At 40.7% G+C, this 21,465-nt stretch overlaps 1 protein-coding gene across 4 annotated transcripts in view; it reads left to right on the forward strand.

Annotated features, from left to right (window-relative positions):
* Positions 1-19,962, forward strand: part of ALG14 (ALG14 UDP-N-acetylglucosaminyltransferase subunit) — a 108,850-nt gene extending 88,888 nt beyond the window's left edge. Inside the window, exons 4-5 of one of the 4 annotated variants that reach the window (XM_081225587.1) lie at positions 15,032-15,114; positions 19,751-19,962. In XM_081225587.1, coding sequence (XP_081081713.1) covers positions 15,032-15,114; positions 19,751-19,787 — 120 coding nt within the window. In that variant the 3' untranslated portion in view covers positions 19,788-19,962. Of the gene's footprint in view, positions 1-10,485; positions 11,053-15,031; positions 15,115-17,527; positions 17,703-18,373; positions 18,396-19,750 lie in introns of those variants that run through there. The other 3 variants (XM_081225588.1, XM_081225582.1, XM_081225583.1) reach the window with 3 other exon arrangements.
* Positions 19,963-21,465: the final 1,503 nt, after the last annotated feature.

The following is a 21,465-nucleotide window of genomic DNA, read 5'->3' on the forward strand; positions in this document are numbered from 1 at the left end:
AAAATGTTTTTTACCTTTTTTATTTTAATAATTTTTTAATCTTTTTATTTTAATTATTTTATTTTAAAATTTTTTTTCTTTCTTTTCTTCTCCCTTTTCTTCTGAGCCGTGTGGCTGAGAGGGTCTTGGTGCTCCATCCTGTTGTCAGGCCTGAGCCTCTGAGGTGGGAGAGCTGAGTTCAGGACATTGGACCACCAGAGACTTCCCGGCCCCATGTAATATCAATTGGCGAGAGCTCTCCTAGAGATCTCTCTCTCAACGCTCAGACCCAGCTGCACTCAACGACCAGCAAGCTCCAGTACTGGACACCCCATGCCAAACAACTAGCAAGACAGGAATACAACCCCACCCATTAGCAGAGAGGCTGCCTAAAATCATACTAAGTTCACAGACACCCCAAAACACACCACCGGACACAGCCCTGCCCACCAGAAAGACAAGATCTAGCCCCACCCAACAGAACACAGACACCAGTCCCCTCCACCTGGAAGCCTACACAAGCCACTGAACCAACCTTATCCACTTGGGGCAGATACCAAAAACAATGGTAACTACAGACCTGCAGCCTGTGAAAAGGAGACCCCAAACACAGTATGTTAGGCAAAATGGGAAGACAGACAAATATGTAGCAGATGAAGGAGCAAGGTAAAAACCCACCAGACCAAACAAATGAAGAGGAAGTAGACAGTCTATCTGAAAAAGAATTCAGAGTAATGATAGTAAAGGTATCCAAAATCTTGGAAACAGAATGGAGAAAATACAAGAAACGTTTAACAAGGACCTAGAAGAACTAAAGAGTAAACAAACAATGATGAGCAACACAATAAATGAAATTTAAAAATTCTCTAGAAGGAATCAATAGCAGAATAACTGAAGCAGAAGAACGGATAAGTGACCTGGAAGAGAAAATAGTGTAAATAACTACTGCAGAGCAAAATAAAAGAAAAAGGAATGAAAAGAATTGAGGACAGTCTCAGAGACCTCTGAGACAACATTAAACACACCAACATTGGCATTATAGGGGTCCCAGAAGGAGAAGAGAGAGAGAAAGGACCTGAGAAAATATATGAAGAGATTATAGTCGAAAACTTCCCTAACATAGGAAAGGAAATAGCCACCCAAGTCCAGGAAGCACAGAGAGTACCATACAGGATACACCCAAGGAGAAACACACCGAGACACATAGTAATCAAATTGGCAAAAATTAAAGACAAGGAAAAATTATTAAAACAGCAAGAGAAAAGTGACAAATAACATACAAGGGAACTCCCATAAGGTTAACAGCTGATTTCTCAACAGATACTCTACAAGCCAGAAGGGAGTGGCATGACATATTTAAAGTGATGAAAGGGAAGAACCTACAGCCAAGATTACTCTACCCAGCAAGGATCTCATTCAGATTCGATGGAGAAATCAAAAACTTTACAAACAAGCAAAAGCTAAGAGAATTCAGCACCACCAAACCAGCTCTACAACAAAGGCTGAAGGAACTTCTCTAAGTGGGAAACACAAGAGAAGAAAAGGACCTACAAAAACAAACCCAAACAATTAAGAAAATGATAATAGGAACATACATATTGATAATTACCTTAAACGTGAATGGATTAAATGCTCCAACCAAAAGACACAGGCTCACTGAAAGGATACAAAAACAAGACCCAAATATATGCTGTCCACAAGAGACCTACTTCAGACCTAGGGACACATACAGACTGAAAGTGAGGGGATGGAAAAGGATATTCCATGCAAATGGAAATCAAAAGAAAGCTGGAGTAGCAATACTCATATCAGATAAAATAGACTTTAAAATAAAGAATGTTACAAGAGACAAGGACACTACATAATGATCAAGGGATCAATCCAAGAAGAAGATATAACAATTGTAAATATTTATGCACCCAACATAGGAGCACCTCAATACATAAGGCAAATGCTAACAGCCATAAAAGGGGAAATCAACAGTAACACAATCATAGTAGGGGACTTTAACACCCCACTTTCACCAATGGACAGATCATCCAAAATGAAAATAAATAAGTAACACAAGCTTTAAATGACACATTAAACAAGATATACTTAATTGATATTTATAGGACATTCTATCCAAAAACAACCTAATACACTTTCTTCTCAAGTGCTCATGAAACATTATCCAGGATAGATCACAATCAAGCCTTGGTAAATTTAAGAAAATTTAAATCGTATCAAGTATCTTTTCCAACCACAATGCTATGAGACTAGATATCAATTACAGGGGGAAAAAAACTGTAAAAAATACAAACACATGGAGGGTAGACAATACGCTACTAAATAACCAAGAGATCACTGAAGAAATCAAAGAGGAAATTTTAGAAAAAACTAGAAACAAATGGCAATGAAAACACAATGACCCAAAACCTATGGGATGCAGCAAAAGCGGTTTTAAGAGGCAAGTTTATAGCAGTAGAGTCCTACCTCAAGAAACAGGAAAAATCTCAAACAACCTAACCTTACACCTAAAGAAGTTAGAGAAAGAAGAACAAAATAATGCCACAGTTAGCAGAAGGACAGAAATCATAAAGATCAGATCAGAAATAAAAAGAAATGAAGGAAACAATAGCAAAGATCAATAAAACTAAAATCTGGTTCTTTGAGAAGATAAACAAAATTGATAAACCACTAGCCAGAATCATCAAGAAAAAAGAGAGAAGACTCAAATCAACAGAACTAGAAATGAAAAAGAAGTAACAACTGACCCTGTAGAAATACAACGAATCATGAGGGAGTACTACAAGCCACTATATGCCAATAAAATGGACAACCTGGAAGAAATGGACAAATCCTTAGAAAAGCACAACTTTCAAAGCCTGAACCAGAGAGAAATAGAAAGTATAAAGAGACCAATCACAAGCACTGAAATTGAAACTGTGATTAAAAATCTTCCAACAAACAAAAGTCCAGGACCAGATGGCTTCACAGGTGAATTCAGTGAAACATTTAGAGAAGAGCTAACACCTATCCTTCTCAAACACTTCAAAGATATAGCAGAGGGGGAGGAATACTCCCAAACTCATTCTATGAGACCACCATCTCCCTGATACCAAAACCAGACAAAGATGTCACAAAAAAAGAAAACTACAGGCCAATATCACTGATGAACATAGATGCAAAACTCCTCAACAAAATACTAGCACACAGAATCCAACAGCACATTAATAGGATCATACACCATGATCAAGTGGGGTTTATCCCAGGAATGCAAGGATTCTTCAATATACGCAAATCAATCAATGTGATACACCATATTAACAAATTGAAGGATAAAAACCATATAATCATCTCAATAGATGCAGAAAAAGCTTTCGATAAAATTCAACACTGATTTATGATAAAAACTCTCCAGAAAGTAGGCATAGAGGGAACTTACCCCAACATAATAAAGGCTATATATGACAAACCCACAGCCAATATCATTCTCAATGGTGAAAAACTGAAACCATTTCATCTAAGATCAGGAACAAGACAAGGTTGCCCATTCTCACCGCTGTTATCCATCATAGTTTTGGAAGTTTTAGCCACAGCAGTCAGAGAAGTAAAAGAAATAAAAGGAATCCAAATCGGAAAAGAAGAAGTAAAACTTTCACTGTTTGCAGATGACATGATACTATACATAGAGAATCCTAAAGATGCTACCAGAAGACTACTAGAGCTAATCAATGAATTTGGTAGAGTAGCAGGATACAAAACTAATGGACAGAAATTTCTTGCATTCCTATACACTATTGATGAAGAATCTGAAAGAGAAATTAAGGAAACACTCTCATTTACCATTGCAACAAAAAGAATAAAATACCTAGGAATAAACCTACCTAAGGAGACAAAAGATCTGTATGCAGAAAATTATAAGACACTGATGAAAGAAATTAAAGATGATACAAACAGATGGAGAGATACACCATGTTCTTGGGTTGGAAGTATCAACACTGTGAAAATGACTATACTACCCAAAGTAATCTACAGATTCAATGCAATCACTATCAAACTACCACTGGCATTTTTCACAGAACTAGAACAAAAAATTTCACAATTTGTATGGAAACACAAAAGACCCCAAATAGCCAAAGCCATCTTGAAATGGGGCTGGAGGAATCAGGCTTCCTGACTTCAGATTGTACTACAGTAATCAAGACAGTATGGTACTGGCACAAAAACAGAAATATAGATTAATGGAACAGGATAGAAAGCCCAGAGATAAACGCATGCACATATGGTCACCTTGTTTTTGATAAAGGAGGCAAGAATATACACTGGAGACAAGACAGCCTCTTCATTAAGTGGTGCTGGGAAAACTGGACAGCTACATGTAAAAGAATGAAATTAGAACACTCCCTAACACCATACACAAAAATAAACTCAAAATGGATTAAAGACCTAAACGTAAGGCCAGACACCATAAGACTCTTAGAGGAAAACATAGGAAGAACACTCTATGACATAAATCACAGCAAGATCCTTTTTGACTCATCTCCTAGAGAAATGGAAATTAAAAACAAAAATAAACAAATAGGACCTAATGAAACTTCAAAGCTTTTGCACAGCAAAGGAAACCATAAACAAGACCAAAAGACAACCCTCAGAATGGGGGAAAATATTTGCAAACGAAGCAACTGACAAAGGATTAATCTCCAAAATATACAAGCAACTCATGCAGCGCAATATCAAAAAAACAAACAGCCCAATCCAAAAATGGGCAGAAGATCTAAACAGACATTTCTTCAAAGAAGATATATAGATGGCCAACAAACACATGAAAGGATGCTCAACATCACTAATCATTAGAGAAATGCAAGTCAAAACTGCAATCAGGTATCACCTCACACTGGTCAGAATGGCCATCATCAAAAAATCTACAAGCAATAAATGCTGGAGAGGGTGTGGAGAAAAGGGAAACCTCTTGCACTGTTGGTGGGAATGTAAATTGGTACAGCCACTATGGAGAACAGTATGGAGGTTCCTTAAAAAATTTCAAATAGAACTACCATATGACCCAGCAATCCCACTACTGGGCATATACCCTGAGAAAAGCATAACTCAAAAAGAGTCATGTACCACAATGTGCACTGCAGCACTATTTACAATAGCCAGGACATGGAAGCAACCTAAGTGTCCTTCAACAAATGAATGGATAAAGAAGATGTGGCACATATATACAATGGAATATTACTCAGCCATAAAGGGAAATGAAATTGAGTTATTTGTAGTGAGGTGGATGGACCTAGAGTCTGTCATACAGAGTGAAGTCAGAAAGAGAAAAACAAATACTGTACGCTAACACATAAGTATGGAATCTTAAAAAAAAAAAAAAAGGTTCTGATGAAACTAGGGGCAGGACAGGAAAGATACAGACATAGAGAATGGACTTGAGGACATGGGGAGGGGGAAGGGTAAGCTGGGACGAAGTGAGAGAGTGGCATGGACATATATACACTACCAAATGTAAAATAGATAGCTAGTGGGAAGCAGCTACATAGCACAGGGAGATCAGCTAGGTGCTTTGTGACAACCTAGAGGGGTGGGCTAGGGAGGGTGGGAGGGAGACGCAAAAGGGATGGGATATGGGGATATATGTATACGTATAGCTGTTTCACTTTGTTATACAGTAGAAACTAACACAACATTGTAAAGCAATTGCACTCCAATAAAGATGTTAAAAAAATAAAGGGTATCAATAAAATACAAACAAAGAAAAAGAAAAAAAGGATGCATTGTTAAGCACCTTTCCTGTAAGGCTTCTTTTTAAGCCTTACAGCCGAGCTCTTCTTCCTGTGTCTCCTGACTAGTCCTACATCTCAGTGTTTACTCCCTTCCTCATCTCCCCTTTTACCTGTCTACATAATGGAACCAATATCCTATATATGGAAGTGTTGGTTTTGACAGAACCTGTGACTTCCATAGAGACTGTCTTCCCAAGCCAGTTCAGCTTTGACAGTGGGCTCTCGTTCTCCAGCTTCTTGCATGGCCCTGGAAGCTCAGTAAAACCTTGCCTGCAGCTGGGCTCCTCAGTTTGTTAGCTCTCTCCAGCCTCCTCCTCCACCAGCAAGAGGCTGGTGTCCAAAAGTCTGGTTTTCAGGCCAGTGTCTCAGAGTTGGACTCTGCTTTTCTGTCCAGTCTCTTTAGATTACAGACTAGTTGGACCTCCATCTGGCTTTCAATCTCACCTTCATATGCTTGGATCACCCTCAACTTTATGGTCTCTGACTTTCAAACCAACCAAGGACCCCAAAGGTCTTGGCCCGTATTCTGTGTCTGGGGTTCCTACTAGGCTAAGAATTAAGTTCAGACTACCCTAGTTAAATTTGTCTTTTCGTGCATGCCAATGTCATGTCTCAGCCAACAGGACTTGACCTGTGGTGACCCAAATCTACAGAACAACACTCCTCTTGTAACTCTTCTTGATCCTTGATCTGGCTCATCTATCCTCATAACTTCATGTTTATTTTAGCCTTGACCTCCTTCAGTTTTCTAGACCCATAATTTATATCATCTTTATTACATCTCTTGGATTTCCTGCTCTCAGAGAAGTTTATTGATTTGTTAATTCATCCAACAGGCATGTATGAACACCTACCTGTTGGCATTGCAGACAGTCGGAGCTTAGTCAGAGAGTTAGACAAAATAAAGGGCTGTGTCAGTCAGGATGCTTTTTATTGCTAATGACAGAACTCCTGATTCAAACTGGCCTAAGCAAAAATGGAATATATTCCCTCACATACCTGGCAAGTCTAGGGGTAGATCTGGTTTCCTTCAGGCACAGCTGGATTCATGGATCTTAAATGCTATCTTTGGGACCTGGCCTGTCTTCATCTCTCAGCTCTGCTCTCTTCTGCTTTGTGATGGCTTCATTCTCAAGCCCTCCACATGGTGGCAAGATAGATGTTAACATTGCCAGGCCCACATTCTCCTCGGTGCCAGTACAACAGAAAAGGTACCTCTCTCTCAGTAGCCCCAACAAATGTCCCACTACGTCTTGTGGTTTCTCACTGGATTATATGCTCTTCCCTGAACAGATGACTTTGGCCAGGGAAATTCGATGATCTAACTGGTCAGACGAGTCATATGTCCTCTCCTTATAGTTGAGCATGGAGTCAATTCTATTCAAACATTTAAGTTGAGAGCAAGGGATACAGTGGTTCCCCTGAGGAAAAGGCGATGGATCTGAGATAGTAAAAAATTTTTAAGTTGTCAGTCACAGCCATTATGTTCGTGATAAATGTGTATGATAGAGCTACAAACAGGGTCAAGTCTGGCAAAGCGAACGTTTGACTTCATATATGATAGGCAAAGGATTCCCTCCTCCCTTATCCTTCAATCCTTTTCCTTTCTTCCTTTCAGCAGAATTTAGTGAGTGCCTATTTTGTTCCAGGTGCAAAACATAGATTGTCCTAGAAATTGACCCTGCTTATAAGGAGCTTACAAAGTAGTGAGGTAGAGAGTCAGTAAGAGCAGTGCACCCACGTTTACTGAGAACTTATGTTTTAAGAAATAGAAATATGAAGAGTATTTCTGTTTTTTATAAAATTAAAAAGACAACTTCAACCATTATATTGTTTAAAGTCTTTACCCAGGCTATCTCAGTGAATTCTAGTTTGTTTAGTGCTTGGAATAAGTCTCTCTGGTATGCTCCATGAAATAATAGAAACTCCATAATCCCCAATTTTTAAATTTTTGCCCAGGTTACTGTAAAACTCAGAGTTAAAACCTGTGGTTAATTAAAAGAAGCTTTCCTTTGCCTAAGTTTTCCTTAAGATTTTTTTTTTATATACGTGGTTTAGGGTTTTGTGATTTTTTTGTTTCTGGGACTTTTGTAGTAAGGTACCTCAAAATAGAGTTACAACAGAGATAAACAAAATACCTTTAATTTCCACTTTTACCTTTTGCCTCTGATCTATGGCAGGTTATTAAAGCATCTCCCACCAGTGCCCAGTCACTTCCCCTCCTGTATCCAGACATCTCTATTAATGTATTCACAGCTTGTGTATAGCGGGCTGACCAGACACTGAAAGGAACACATGTGGATATGTACATTTTTTTAAAGGCAACAAACATGAAAATATTTTTGTGACATTCAAGATCCAACATGCAACCTTTATATTATCTTTTAGCTGTAGGTTTTATTTTGTTCTGTACTATGGGAAAAAAATTGAGAAAAGCAACACAGATAATCCAAGGATTAGGGAATACATGAACACAGTGGTTCTCACCTGGAGAGTTGGCAATGCCTGGAGACATTCTTGATCTTCTTGGCTACTGGAATCTTGTGGGTAGAGGCCAGGGATGCTGCTAAACATTCTACGATGCACAGGACTGGCACCACAAGGAAAAATAATCTGGTCCAAAATGTCAATAGTGCCATTATTAGAGAAACCTTGCATTAATAGGATTTTTAGAATTCTAAATCCTGAAAGGATACAGAACAATCTTGTAACTTAGGCTTCAGACAAAACTAGAAACAAATGAGACTCAAAGAATTATCAAATCCTGGAGCTAACAGGAAAGGTCATCTAGTCTGGACTAGATGTGTGATCAGGCAGCTGGCCCAATCTCTCTGTGCCTCAGATTCCTATTCTGCAAAAAGGGATATGAAAGCTTGCCTCAAATGATTGCTGTGAGGATTAACTAAAAGAATACATGTGAAATGTTCAGTACAGTACCTGACCACGATGTGCTGTTAATAAATAGTGGTAGTGAGAGCTGAGGTGGTAATTATGATTACCGTCGTCCAAGGTCACAGAGCTAGTACACAGCTTATTTAACCCCTTCTCCTGACTCCCTGTCCCATTTTCTTTCTTTTATGCTCCATTGAGGGTCTATGAAGAAAGATTATAGGGGCAACTCAGTGGGGATTAAAGAGCACTGGCCTGGAGAGCAGCTTAGTAGCTGGTACTTCAGGAGAAAGTCTGAACAAAACTTCTTCATAGGGCTTCCCTGGTGGCGCAGTGGTTGAGAGTCTGCCTGCCGATGCAGGGGACACGGGTTCGTGCCCCGGTCCGGGAAGATCCCACATGCCATGGAGTGGCTGGGCCCGTGAGCCACGGCCGCTGGGCCTGCGCGTCCGGAGCCTGTGCTCTGCAGCGGGAGAGGCCACAACAGTGAGAGGCCCGTGTACCGCAAAAAAAAAAAAAAAATCTTCATAAAAGACAGGCAGGGGGTTTAACTTGTAGGTGGGAGCTAAGGGAGACTAAAAAGGATTGGTTCCTACCTGAAACAGGCTACTCTCTCTGATTCCAAAGCTCTGTGAATGGTGTTCCAGGTGGTCCTGCCTCCAGGAAGGGTGGGGCTTAGTTCACATGACCTTTACCAAACCGTTATATCCCTCACCTTGTCTCACAGCCCCAACAGACATCTGTTGGGGAAGGTCCCTGCAATGCTGGGATGGTTAGACAATATTTCTGGGGACCCTTTCATCTCTAAGATTCTCTGATGTCTGATAAGTTTTGTGGGCCTTGTGCTGGAGCGATCATGTGACATTGTAGGTAATACCCAGTAGGCGTGTGTAGACAACCACAGATCTCCTGTTTTATGATTTGTGGAGTAAAAAATGCTTTATTGGATTATACTAATTCAGTCAGCATGAGCATATGATTGAGATGTTGTGCAAAATGCTTTTTCTCCTCTGAAAATAATAGTAAATTATCTTACCAGCAATTCTGTGTAATAGCTTTCCCCTCATTTTCTTAAAAAACTTATAAAAATTCTTTGCAGTTACTCTATGAGTTAAATTTTTATTTCTCTTATTAGGTTCACCAACTAAATTGTTTTTAATCAGTGGCTTTCTATAAAAATTAGCAGAAGTCAAAAGCATTAAAACTCTCGGGATCACAAGTGTGGATTAAATTCTCTTGAGGGAGAATCTCATTCATTTAGTAACCTTCTCTCGAATATCCCATGTGTTGGATTGAACTCCTACAGTGATTCTACCTCCAGCAAAAATATTCTACATAATTAGTCATTTGAAGACATTTTCTCCTATATCTTAACATGTCAGTCCTCCAACTATTAATTAGATTACTTTAAAAAATCAACACGAACAAGTCAGTATATGAGAAAACAGTGAATCACAACTGATTTTATCTGTTTTCCATATGTTTGTGTGACATTCAAGATCCACAAAGCAGTCGGAGAAGAGCAACACGCACCCATCCCATGGGTGCTGGCTGAGCACCAGGCACTGTGTGCACATGTCCTGTAGCACAGGGCAGGCCACCCAGGTGCAGAGGAGTGAACTGATTTGTCCCAACTCACACAGTTGGTAAGCAGGAGAGCCGACAACACAGCCCCACCTGGCTTCTAACTGCACGAGTTTGCTACAGATGGGATCTTAACAAGGAATCGCTCAAGACTTAGCATAATAAAAAAAATCCTCCCTAATATTGGACTGTTTTTAATTTAAAATTAGAGCAGTATTCTGTTTTTTTATTTGACCTTCAACTTTTTTTTTTTTTCAAGGTGTTATGTAACGGACCAGGAACATGTGTTCCTATCTGTATATCTGCCCTTCTCCTTGGGATACTAGGAATAAAGAAAGTGATCATTGTCTACGTTGAAAGCATCTGCCGAGTGGAACATTTATCCCTGTCCGGAAAGATTCTGTTTCACCTCTCCGATTACTTCATTGTTCAGTGGCCGACTCTTAAGGAGAAATATCCCAAATCTGTCTACCTCGGGCGAATTGTTTGATGAATGACAACTTACTTCTTTAGAATTTTGCAGTCAAGAATATTTACTATAAATGGGGAACAAAAAACTACATGTTTATTGTAAAAGCTTTTGAGAATCCTGAGAATTATTGGTGGTCAAGAGTAAAGAAATGTATAAGTAACCAAGAGAAGAAACTGAGGTTGCTTTTATAAAACAAACATTAATAAACCATTAAGTGTTTATGCCTCTGTACTCCAAATTTCCGTTCTATATAAAGGTGTTTACCACTACCTGCAAGTTATCTTCTGACTTGTTTTACTAATATTTTACTAAAATTTTCTAGAACTAAATATAGAATTTGTATGATTAGCCACATTTCCTGTTCTACAGCGTTTTTTTGTTTTTTTTTTTTTTACAGTATTCTGCATTATAGAAAGAAAAAGAAAAATATTTCTTAGTTTTTGTTCAGACACAACAGGCTTTATTTCCTGTATGGAAGCAGAGAGGTCCCTAGTGAATCCTTTCAGCATAAAGGAAGCAGTTATATTAAATTGGCTTCATGACAATTTGCACTCCACAGGCTTCCAGAACTGAGCGCATAAACCAGTATCTGTTTTTATTCTTTGGTTCTGTTTTGTGAGTAGCTGGCCTCACTCCAGGATATCTTTTAAAATCTTTTGTTTGTTAAATTAAAAGGTGACTACTGTCATACGAGTAAAGACATGGTTCTGTTTATCAGGGCCGAACTCTCAAAACATTTTTTTTAATGTTCCAGTAAATTCACGATTTTGTGGCTATAACTATCTCTGGCATTTTAAGATGTGTAGGCTCAGGAGAGTATATATTTACTTAACATTTACTTAAGTGCTTGTTGTATGCCAGGTGTTCTTCTAAGCACTTTTCAAATATTAACTCATTTAACTCTAATAACAACTCAATGATGTAGGGACTGTTATTACCCCCATTTTACAGATGACTTTCCAAGCTCATATGACTAGTAAGTGCCAAATCGAGAATTCGAGCCCAAGCTTAAGAGCAGAGCCAGTATCATGGGCATGTGGCCTCTGCGGCCACATAGGGACCCATAGTTAGGAGGGCCCGACACTTGGTTTAATACTCTGCTGTCTCTCTCTTGAATTTCTTAGCATATTGTGAACAAGAGGCTCACACTGTATTTTGCACTGGACCTTGCCGATTATTTAGTTGGCCCTGCTTGAGAATCTGTGCTCCTAAAGAGCCATGTCAACTACAACAGAAGTACAACACCTAATGCAGGGCCTGGCCCAGCAGCTCTGCAATAAACAGGAATTCCATTCCCCTCCCTGCTATTTTAACAAGGCAACAAACAATGAGAAGACCTCTTGTGATGTTTAAGTTGTTGTTTTTTTCCTCTTAAATCTGTCTTATAAGTATGATATAAATCTAATAAAGAAATGGTAAGAAATTAACAAAGAAATTGACTTTGGGTGAAAAGAGGCTTGATCACCCAAGATGACATAAAATGAAAATGCTGAGGCTACCCTAGCCTTTCTTGTTCTTTTAGAAATTCTCTTTCTCTGAATAAAGTAAAGTAGGCTCATCTGTCAGGACATTTTCCCAGGTTTTTGGCTGGAGAAACGCATGGCAGAAGACTCTCAGAATAGTGAAAGCACTTTGCCGTCTGGATTCGGTGGCCAGCGGGGCAGCCAAGCGCTAGTTCACTGTGTTTTGACTTTAAATCTCAGATCTCAGGCACTGGCTCTGTGTCACCTGACGTAAAGGTCTGAAATATCAGGTACCATATTTGTGTGGTTCCACCAGGAGTGGAGATGAAGTAAGCCTCTACTTTTCTAGGGAGAAAGTGATTTTTCTTTTTTTTTAGAGACAGCAGCATGTACATTTTATGCATCTTTGAAAAGTTTTTCTCTGTCACTGTTCCTGAGTGGCACTAGGTGAATAGTTGATGAGTGGACTGTGTTCAGTGCAGTTAATGCCTGTGCTCCAGGGCAGCTGTCCCAGGGCCCCCGCAACTAAGCCTGCTGCATTGGCTCCTGTCGGGCCAGAGCTTACGATGCTTAGGCCATGGAGAATTGTAGAAAAGAAGCCATGATTTTTTCCAGAAACGTATGTCCCAGATGTTTTGCAGAGCCTTAACTTAGACAGTGGTTAGCCTGGAATGTCAGAGAAAGAATCTGTGTGTGTTATATCACTAAAAGTTCAGAAATATCTTCCTGGGTTCGGGCTGCTATGCACACGTTTCAGAGCCCAGCTGAGGCACATGTGATCATGCCTTCTTGCTCAGTTCCAGATTATTTGGTAAACCAATGCCTATTCCCCTGTGTCTTATTGTTATGGCTAATTCAAGTCCTCAGGGTCACACTAGCAAAGGGAGCTGGTTTGAGACTGCAGTAGGGGCTGTATCCCTGCCGTGCATTTCTGCGGCATGAAGAAAGCTAGTGTTCTACCCTCAACTGAAACTGAAGAAATCAGTAGCTAACTTGTCCTTTCCAATTTCTCTTGAGGCACTCTGGAATGCAGCTCTTACTGGAAGAGACTATTCATGAAAAATTAGTTGCATCAGTGTTTAAATGAGAGGCAGGGAAACCACACATCCTGCCCACACCTACTTCCCTGGAAGATTTTATCTACAGTTCAGCTGTCCTAAAGGGTCTCAGCAGCTTGCCAGGTCAAAGCCTAAATGTTTCAGAAGGGACATCCAAAAGCCATCACAGGAAGCTTTCGCCTGGAACGAAGAGTGCTATGAAACCACGTCAACAAGAGGAATGTTGTACACTTTTAAACTGAATAGCAAGAGGTCCTTGCTAGAAGGGAGATGACCCAAGCTTCCCTGTATAAAAGCAACTGGAAACACACTGTTTAATTGCCTTTACCAAGATAGGTTAACGTTGGGAAATGTGCCACCTCTTACTGTGCAGCTCCCTGCATTGAATCTGTGCTTCATATCTCCTAAAAAGCCCCATCTCACCAAAAAGAGTTTGATAGCAATGTATGAAGCTTCTTTTATCCACAGTAATGCCATCGTGAATATTAAAGAAGGTCGTCCTCCATACAGCTCAGTGTTGGGGACCTTGTGTAGTTTCTTCCCCATGATTTCAGCTTTAGCAGACGATGAGCAGACATCCACATTTTGTCATCTGCCATGAGCTTGCTTCTGTAAGCCCCAGCACCCCAGGACTCTAAAATCAAGTGGTCTGTGTTCTTGTTCCCACTCACTTTAAATTTATTTATTTATTTATTTATTTATTTATTTATGGCTGTGTTGGGTCTTCGTTTCTGTGCGAGGGCTCTCTCCAGTTGCGGCGAGTGGGGGCCACTCTTCATCGCCGTGCGCGGGCCTCTCATTATCGCAGCCTCTCTTGTTGCGGAGCACAGGCTCCAGACGTGCAGGCTCAGTAGTTGTGGCTCACGGGCCTAGTTGCTCTGCGGCATGTGAGATCTTCCCAGACCAGGGCTTGAACCCGTGTCCCCTGAATTGGCAAGCAGATTCTCAACCACTGCGCCACCAGGGAAGCCCCCCACTAACTTTAAACGTGGATTTGACGTGCCTCCTCCTTTTCCCTTCAAAGTAGTCACCTGATGCCAGGCTCTGCCATCTCGCACAAACAACAAACTTTGGAATAATTTTTGTTTTTTTACTCTTTCTTTAATCCACATATAATTGGTTGCCTTTTTTTTTTTAAATATCCCCAGAATTTTCCCTTATCTTTTCATCCTCTTCTCTCCTTGTCATCTGATTTCACCCATTGATTCTGCGTTTGGACTAGTTCATATCCAGCCTTCCTTTTTAGTCCCATGGTCACAACTAAGCTAACTCTTTAACATAAATTCCTTGCTTTGTTAGCACATATTTTGAAGAACTGAGGCATAAAGAGATTAAGTAACTTATCTAAGATTTTACAACTAGCAGAGCTGGCATTTGAACCAAGGTACTGTAGCTCCAGCCAGACTTATTTGAACAGCTATGTTAGGTTTAAAATTTTAAAAGTGCTAGAAAGGAAATCAGCAGGGTGCTGTGAAGGCAATACAGTGCTGACTGCTCTAGAGAGGGATATCAGGAAAGGCCTCTCTAAGAGACATTTCAGCTGAGATTTGAGGCAGAGTGCCTGAAATATTTGTCCTCTTCCCACTTCCCCTCCCAACTTACATTTCACCTCTCCCGTAAAACATCCCCTGTTCCCCCATAGCCTGGTTTCAGCAACTTCTTCCCTACCCACTTCTGTGTCCTAGCTGCCCACACCTAAGGTTAGCACGGATTATGTACCATCATATTGCAGTACCTTGTACTTACATAAACACCTGTGAAGGGAAGACACGGATGCTTTTGCTAATGAATTCTTTGTTTGCCTTACTTCAGGGACTGTACCTCATGCTACTTTTGTGCCCTTGCTCCACTCTTGGTCACACCTACCACAGCTCAGGACAGAATGTAGCCATTAAGTAAGTATATAAATTCTTATACTTTCAGACTTTGTCTAGGCCTACTTAGTTCCATTTCATCTGAACCAGTGGTTCTCAAGCTTTTTGGTCTCAAGACCTCATTAAAAATTATTGAAAGACCCCAATGAACCTTTGTTTATGGGGGCTATATTTGTCAATATTTACCACATTAGAAATTAAACCAGAAATTTTTTAAACATAGGAATAGACGGGGACACATTCTATTAACCATCAGAGCAATGACATCATCACACATCCTGTAGCATCTAGAAAACTATAAAATAAGGAGAAGGAAAAAGATAACACCTCAGTATGCCTTAATCACATGACAATAGTTTTCACCTCATGGAGCCCTGAAAAGACCTTGAGGGCCCCCAGGGGTCCCTGGGCCACATTTTGGGAAGTGCTGCTCTTTATGTATAATGACACACCAATGAGTTCATCTCCTCTAGCAGCCTTTAGTCAGTCTGTGCTCTGTGTACTAGTTTTCTATTGCTGTGTAACAAAGTGCAGCAAGCTTAGTGGCTTAAAATAACAGTCATTATCTCACAGCTCCGTAGGTTAGAAACCCATTTAGGGCTTAACTAGTTCTCTACTCAGGGTCTCACAGGCTGTAATCAAGGTGACAGCCAGGACTGGGTTCTGATCTGGAACTCTAGATCTTCCAAACTTGTTCAGGGTGTTGCTGGCTGAATTCAGTTCCTTGCAATTGTAGAGCTCATGGTGACCTGTTTCTTAATGGCCAGCAGGAGAGTCTCTACTGCAGCTTGTCTCTTTTAAGAACTCATGTGACTGGGATCAGGCACACCTACGGTAATCTCTCTCCCTTTTAATTAAATCAGTGTCAACTGACTAGGAACCATAATAACATCCTCAAAATGCCTTTTGCCATATTAATATAACATAGTCAGGAGAGCAATAGCCCATGATATTCATAGGTCCCATTTCTACTTCAGGATAGGGGATCATACGGGGTGTGGGCATCATGGTTAGAATACTGGAGGCCAGCTTCGAATTCAGCCAGTTACAATGTACCTGTTGTTTTTTGTTTTGTTTTGAAAAAAAAAATTTTTTTTAACTTTTACTTAGACCACCAGACTCCTTCATTAGTATCCAAGTTCTCTAACTTTTTTTTAGTACGGGAAATTCATGCCTTCCAAACCTCGTCCCTTTTCTAGCAAGTTATTCTGTGCCTCACTTTGTTTACTTGTCAAATAGGCATAATAATGGTACCTAGTTCTAGAGTTGTGAACACCAAACTAGATGATATATGTACTGCCTTTAGCACAGAGCCTAACACATAGTAAGCCCTCAGTTACCTATGTCTCCAGGCAACCAAGGTGGCTTCCTTGGTATGTAGTGTCCTAAAGGAAGGCTCTCCTTAAACTAAGACCAGCAACCACTCCCACCCTCTAGGATGGCCTTTATCAAACAAAGCAGAAAATAACATATGTTGCCAAGAATGTGGAGAAATTGAAACCCTTATACATTGCTTGTGGGAATGTAGAATGGTTCAGCAGCTGTGGAAAACAGTTCAGCAGTTCCTCAAAGAATTAAAGTTACCATGTGACTCAGCAATTCCACTCCTAGGTATATACCCCAGAGAATTGAAAACATGTTCACACATATCCTGTACCCAAACATTCATTCCAGCATTATTCATAATAGTCAAAAGGTGGGAACAACCCAGATGTCCACCAAACTAATGGATGGATTGACAAAAGTGATATATCTGTACAATGAAATATTATTCAGTCACAAAAAGGATGTGACTAATTCATGACATGCTACAGCACAGACGAATGAACCTTGAAAACATGCTAAGGGAAATAAGCCAATCATAAAAACCCACATATTGTATGATTACATTTATATGAACTGTCCAGAATAGGCAAATCCATTGAGAGAAAGTAGATTCATTGTTGCCAGGTGCTGTGGGAGAGGACAATGAGGGTGACTTTAAATGGATGTGGGGTTTTCTTTTAAGTGAGATGTTCTAGAATTCGATAGTGGTGATGGTTGTACAACTATGAATATACTGAAACCCACTGAGTTGTACACTATAAAAGGGTGTACCTTATGGCATGTGTATTATTTCTCAATGAAAAAAAACTATCATCAGTAGTCAGGGAATCTGCCCTTAGATATTTGTGGGTGTGTATACAGATGAAGAAAGACAAACCAAAAACTAAGCACAGCAGCCAGGAAGCTGCTACAGGGAGTGTTTTTGTTTATTGTGATTCCATCTCTGCCCCGTGACCAGAGACTGAACAAAGACTGAAGGTGCTGGGGACAAAGCGTGGCCACTGGGGAAGAGCTGAGTAAGAACTGGGTGAAAAGAGCCAGTGGGGGGCCTGGAGGGAGAAGATGGCCGTGGCTCACAGTAACTCCCTCTCCCACCTCCTCCCTAAAGGGCCTCAACCCAGACCACGGAGGTGAATTGTATTTTCCGAAGTTGGCCAGCCACATGCTCTGCAGTAGGACCTGGCTGCTTCCTCACGCAGAAGTGGAGTTTGGTTGCTCTCCCTTGGAATTTAAACCGGCCACCAGAATGCAACGAGAGTGGGAAGTGACATTCTAACTCAGACATTCCCCGGGGGATGCCCTCACAGAAGGCAGCCACCAGGCTGTGAGAAGCGCAAGCCCCACGGCGGGGCCAGGTGTAGGTGTTCAGGGTCATGGTCACAGCTGAGCATAGGCTTTGAGTCATCTCAATCCAGGTGCTAGACGTGTGAGGGGAGAAGCCTCCAGATGATTCCAGCCCCGCCATTTGAGTCACTCCCAGCCTTTCTTGTCCTCCCAGCTGAGGCTCAAACACCATGGAGCAGAGAAAACTCCTCCCTTCTGTGCCCAGTGAATTTCTGACCCACAGCGTCCATGAGCAGAATTAAATGGTTGCTGTTTTCTGCCACTAAGTTTTCGGGGAATTCATTTCAAAGCAATAGGTAATTAGAACAATAACCTTTCAGAAGGAGCCAGTCCCTCTAAAGTTTGGTTACTTTGGCTTAATATTAGGAGAGGAGACGATTTCTCCCTCCAAGGCAAAAGGAAGAAAATGTATTTCTACACCATGGATAGGAAAAGGCTTTTTTTTTTTCTCCTTGCTCCTTGGCCTGCATGTAGCAGTGAAATAGAAACCAATGGATTCTTTTAAATCTTTTAACCATATGCAGATGAATAAGCAAATGCTTGGACTTGATTCCTAATCTCTTTTCCTTCCCTGTATAACTGATTTTTTTTCCACTCTAATAAACTTTAGCATTTAAACAGAAGTCATGTGTCACATGTATGATGATTAGCGGCAAGAATGTAGAAAAAGAGATAGCTGCGGAGCACGAAGCCTTAATTAATAGCCAAGCCATTCAACTGAAAATAAGAACAGTGTTTCTGGCAAGGAAATGTGAACTTGGCATCCTTTTTCTTCCCTCAGTCTTTTTAGGAAAATTATTTAAAATTCAATGATTATAAAGAGAACTTTTCAGAGTTTTCAGTTGAGCTCCAGTGATTGAAGTACAGTAATCTTTCAATGACATTGAGTAGGGCCACCCTCCCCATCCCTGGGTCCTTCTGTGAACTGCCAAACCCCAGAATTTGCAAACTGAGACTAGTGCAGAAATCAAACAGAAGAAAAGGCGACAGCAGCAGGAGGGATGGAATCTGGAATGACAGTCTTCTCCTCTTTTGAAAAAAGGGGAAAGAAGTTTCATTCTTCAAAGAAAAGAGAAAGAAAACAAGACTTTTATGGAAATACCATATACAGAGTTGGCAGAAATTCAGCAAGGAATAAAAAGTATCCAAAATGTTGCCTTATTCAGTTCCATCCTGGCAGCCAAATGATAGAGGCTCCATTTTCAAGCTGATTTGCTCTGAACTTTCTGGACCTATGACCATGCAAGGCCTCTAGAAGTGCCTAAGCTTTGGTCCGTTGATTCCCCAGCTGAACAAACTAAAGTCTAAAGCAGCCAGATGGAGAAAGAGCTTAAAATTCATCAAAATCTTATAGAAAACAAAGTGTTTATGGATGAGATGATAAAAGGCCTGAGATTTGATTCAAACTTCATTGCCAGGGTGGGGAAGGAAGGCAGGTTTACAGATGCAACAGGATTAGCCATAGGTGATCTCCCTGGAATTGGGGCGGGGGGGACAGTGGGTACACTGGGCATCATTATACCCAAACTTCATCATATTATATTATTCTCTTTACTTTTGTATGTATTTGAGCATTTCCATAATTAAAAGTTTCAAAAATATAAATCATGTTATCAATCTTCAACTGCTAAAAAGTCAAAGAATGTATTGATTACAGGTAAAATGAAACAAACTAGGTTTTAAAATAAGAACAAGAAAGGAAATTTACAAAGTACTTCTGTTCATATTTAACTCATGAGAAGAAATTCAGTCAGTCTGCAAATCTGATTTCTGAACCAGAATACGTTTTTCTGACTTAGAATATTCAGTCCTGGAGCTTTCACTACACTGCTCTCGAGTACAGAATATCACCTTCTTCTTTATCCATGTAAGGGCTGTGCTTCTCATTGCTCAGTAAATATTTGAGGTATTCCCACCTCAACTTGATGAGGCCTTCACAGGAGGCTCCCGGCACTGACTCCCACTGAAGGTGTCCCCTTTCTCCAAGGACACGCTCCCTGCTCCTATCCAGAAGACGGCAATAGCACAAGTCACCTCTGTGGACTGGGAATATTAAAGTCAGTGCTGACCCTAAAGTCTTTGTGCTGCTGAGGAGATTGCATTATGGAGCAGAGGAAAGGCAGCTGCATGGTAAGAGCCCTGGGTCAGGTTGTGGCTTTGCCACTATGCATGTGTTTAATCACGGTTAATTGTAATATATCTGTGTTTCCTCACCACGTACATAACATGAAGGATTTGGACGAGATCATCTTTGAGATCCCTTCCAACAGCACTGCCACCACAACAATAGTAACAGTAGCTTGCATGATTTATCACATGCTAGCAACAATGCCAGGTACTGCACTAAGCACAGTGCGTGCAGTGACTCATTTAATCCTCAGACCCAGGCAATGGAGTTCCCACACTTTAGAGACCCCTCCACTTGCCACTCCTTCCTTATGGGGCCAGAAGGGTGTGACCACCCGAGCCCACACTCCCTTTCTGGACCAAGCTCTGGCTGCCAAGGACCCCAGAATCCCCTGCCTCAGTGGCCCAGGCCTGCTTCTAGGACTTGCGGGGTCCTCTTCCTCAGGTGTGCCCTCCCAGGTTGGTTTACGGTAGGGAAAAGTAAGGAAGGCTTTTAGGCCCTGCAGGCTGGGGGCAGGACACAAGGCACGAAACTCCTCAGTGGAACCAGGTAGAAAGAGAAGGACAATGTGGGTGGGAGTTATTTAAGCTCTTGGCTGGGGTCCTGTAGATGTTAGGGCTGGGAATAGTGAGATTAGTATTATTATTACCATAGATTTTTACAGAGGATGAAACTGAGACGCAAAATGCTTGAGTGATTGCCTGAGGTCGCACAGCTGGTTAGTGGTGGAGCCAGGGCTCAGAGTGTTGTCCTTGTGATTCCAGGCTCTCTTGCCTTTCATGCTGCCACCCAGCGAAATCTGCAGACCCCGCAGATCCCCAAGGGCCTCATGAGATGCAGAGAAGGTCCTGAAAAGCTATCTTCCACCAACTAAGCTGCTTTTCTACCCCCAACTACATTATTGGTGCCAACTGAGAATGTGGCAGACAGTAGTGGTGGCCAAGCCTCATCCAGAAAAAATTACCATGGGAAGTTGATTCAACAGAAAAATATTTGATGTAAGAGTATGACAGTTAATCCTAGGATTTCACTTTTTGTTCTGAACTTCTGACCCACAGCTGCTAGACCAACCACGGAATATCAAGAAGGTACCTTAACTAGATTTAAACCCTGTTAAACAAGTGTTTGGCCAATCAAATAAGTAGGCCTTTGTTGATTTCCTTTAAACTCTAAAACCAGGAAATGACTTCTAATATGTTATGACCCCCACCTTCCCTCCAAGGACATCCTGAGGCACAGAAATAAAATCTAACCAAACATGCTTTCAATGACTATTTATCATGAAACATCCAGCAAATTATAGGTGATTTGAAAAAGCAAATTTCTGAACAAAGCTATAAAAATATTCTTGCAGTATTTTTAGAAGGCATAATTTGATGTATTTAGTACCAAGTACTCAATTTAGCTATGTGTTAGATATTAAGCACAAATATCTAAAGTTAGTTTTAATAATAGTAACTAACGGTATTGAGTGCTTGTTATGTGCCAGGCACAATCCTTCATCTTTTGCATGAATTCACTCACTCGATCCTCACACAGCCACATGTAGTAGTTAATATTATTATTTCTTCACA

Source organism: Mesoplodon bidens (assembly GCF_964165515.1).
Source record: "Mesoplodon bidens genome assembly, chromosome: 2".
NCBI lineage: Eukaryota > Metazoa > Chordata > Mammalia > Artiodactyla > Ziphiidae > Mesoplodon > Mesoplodon bidens.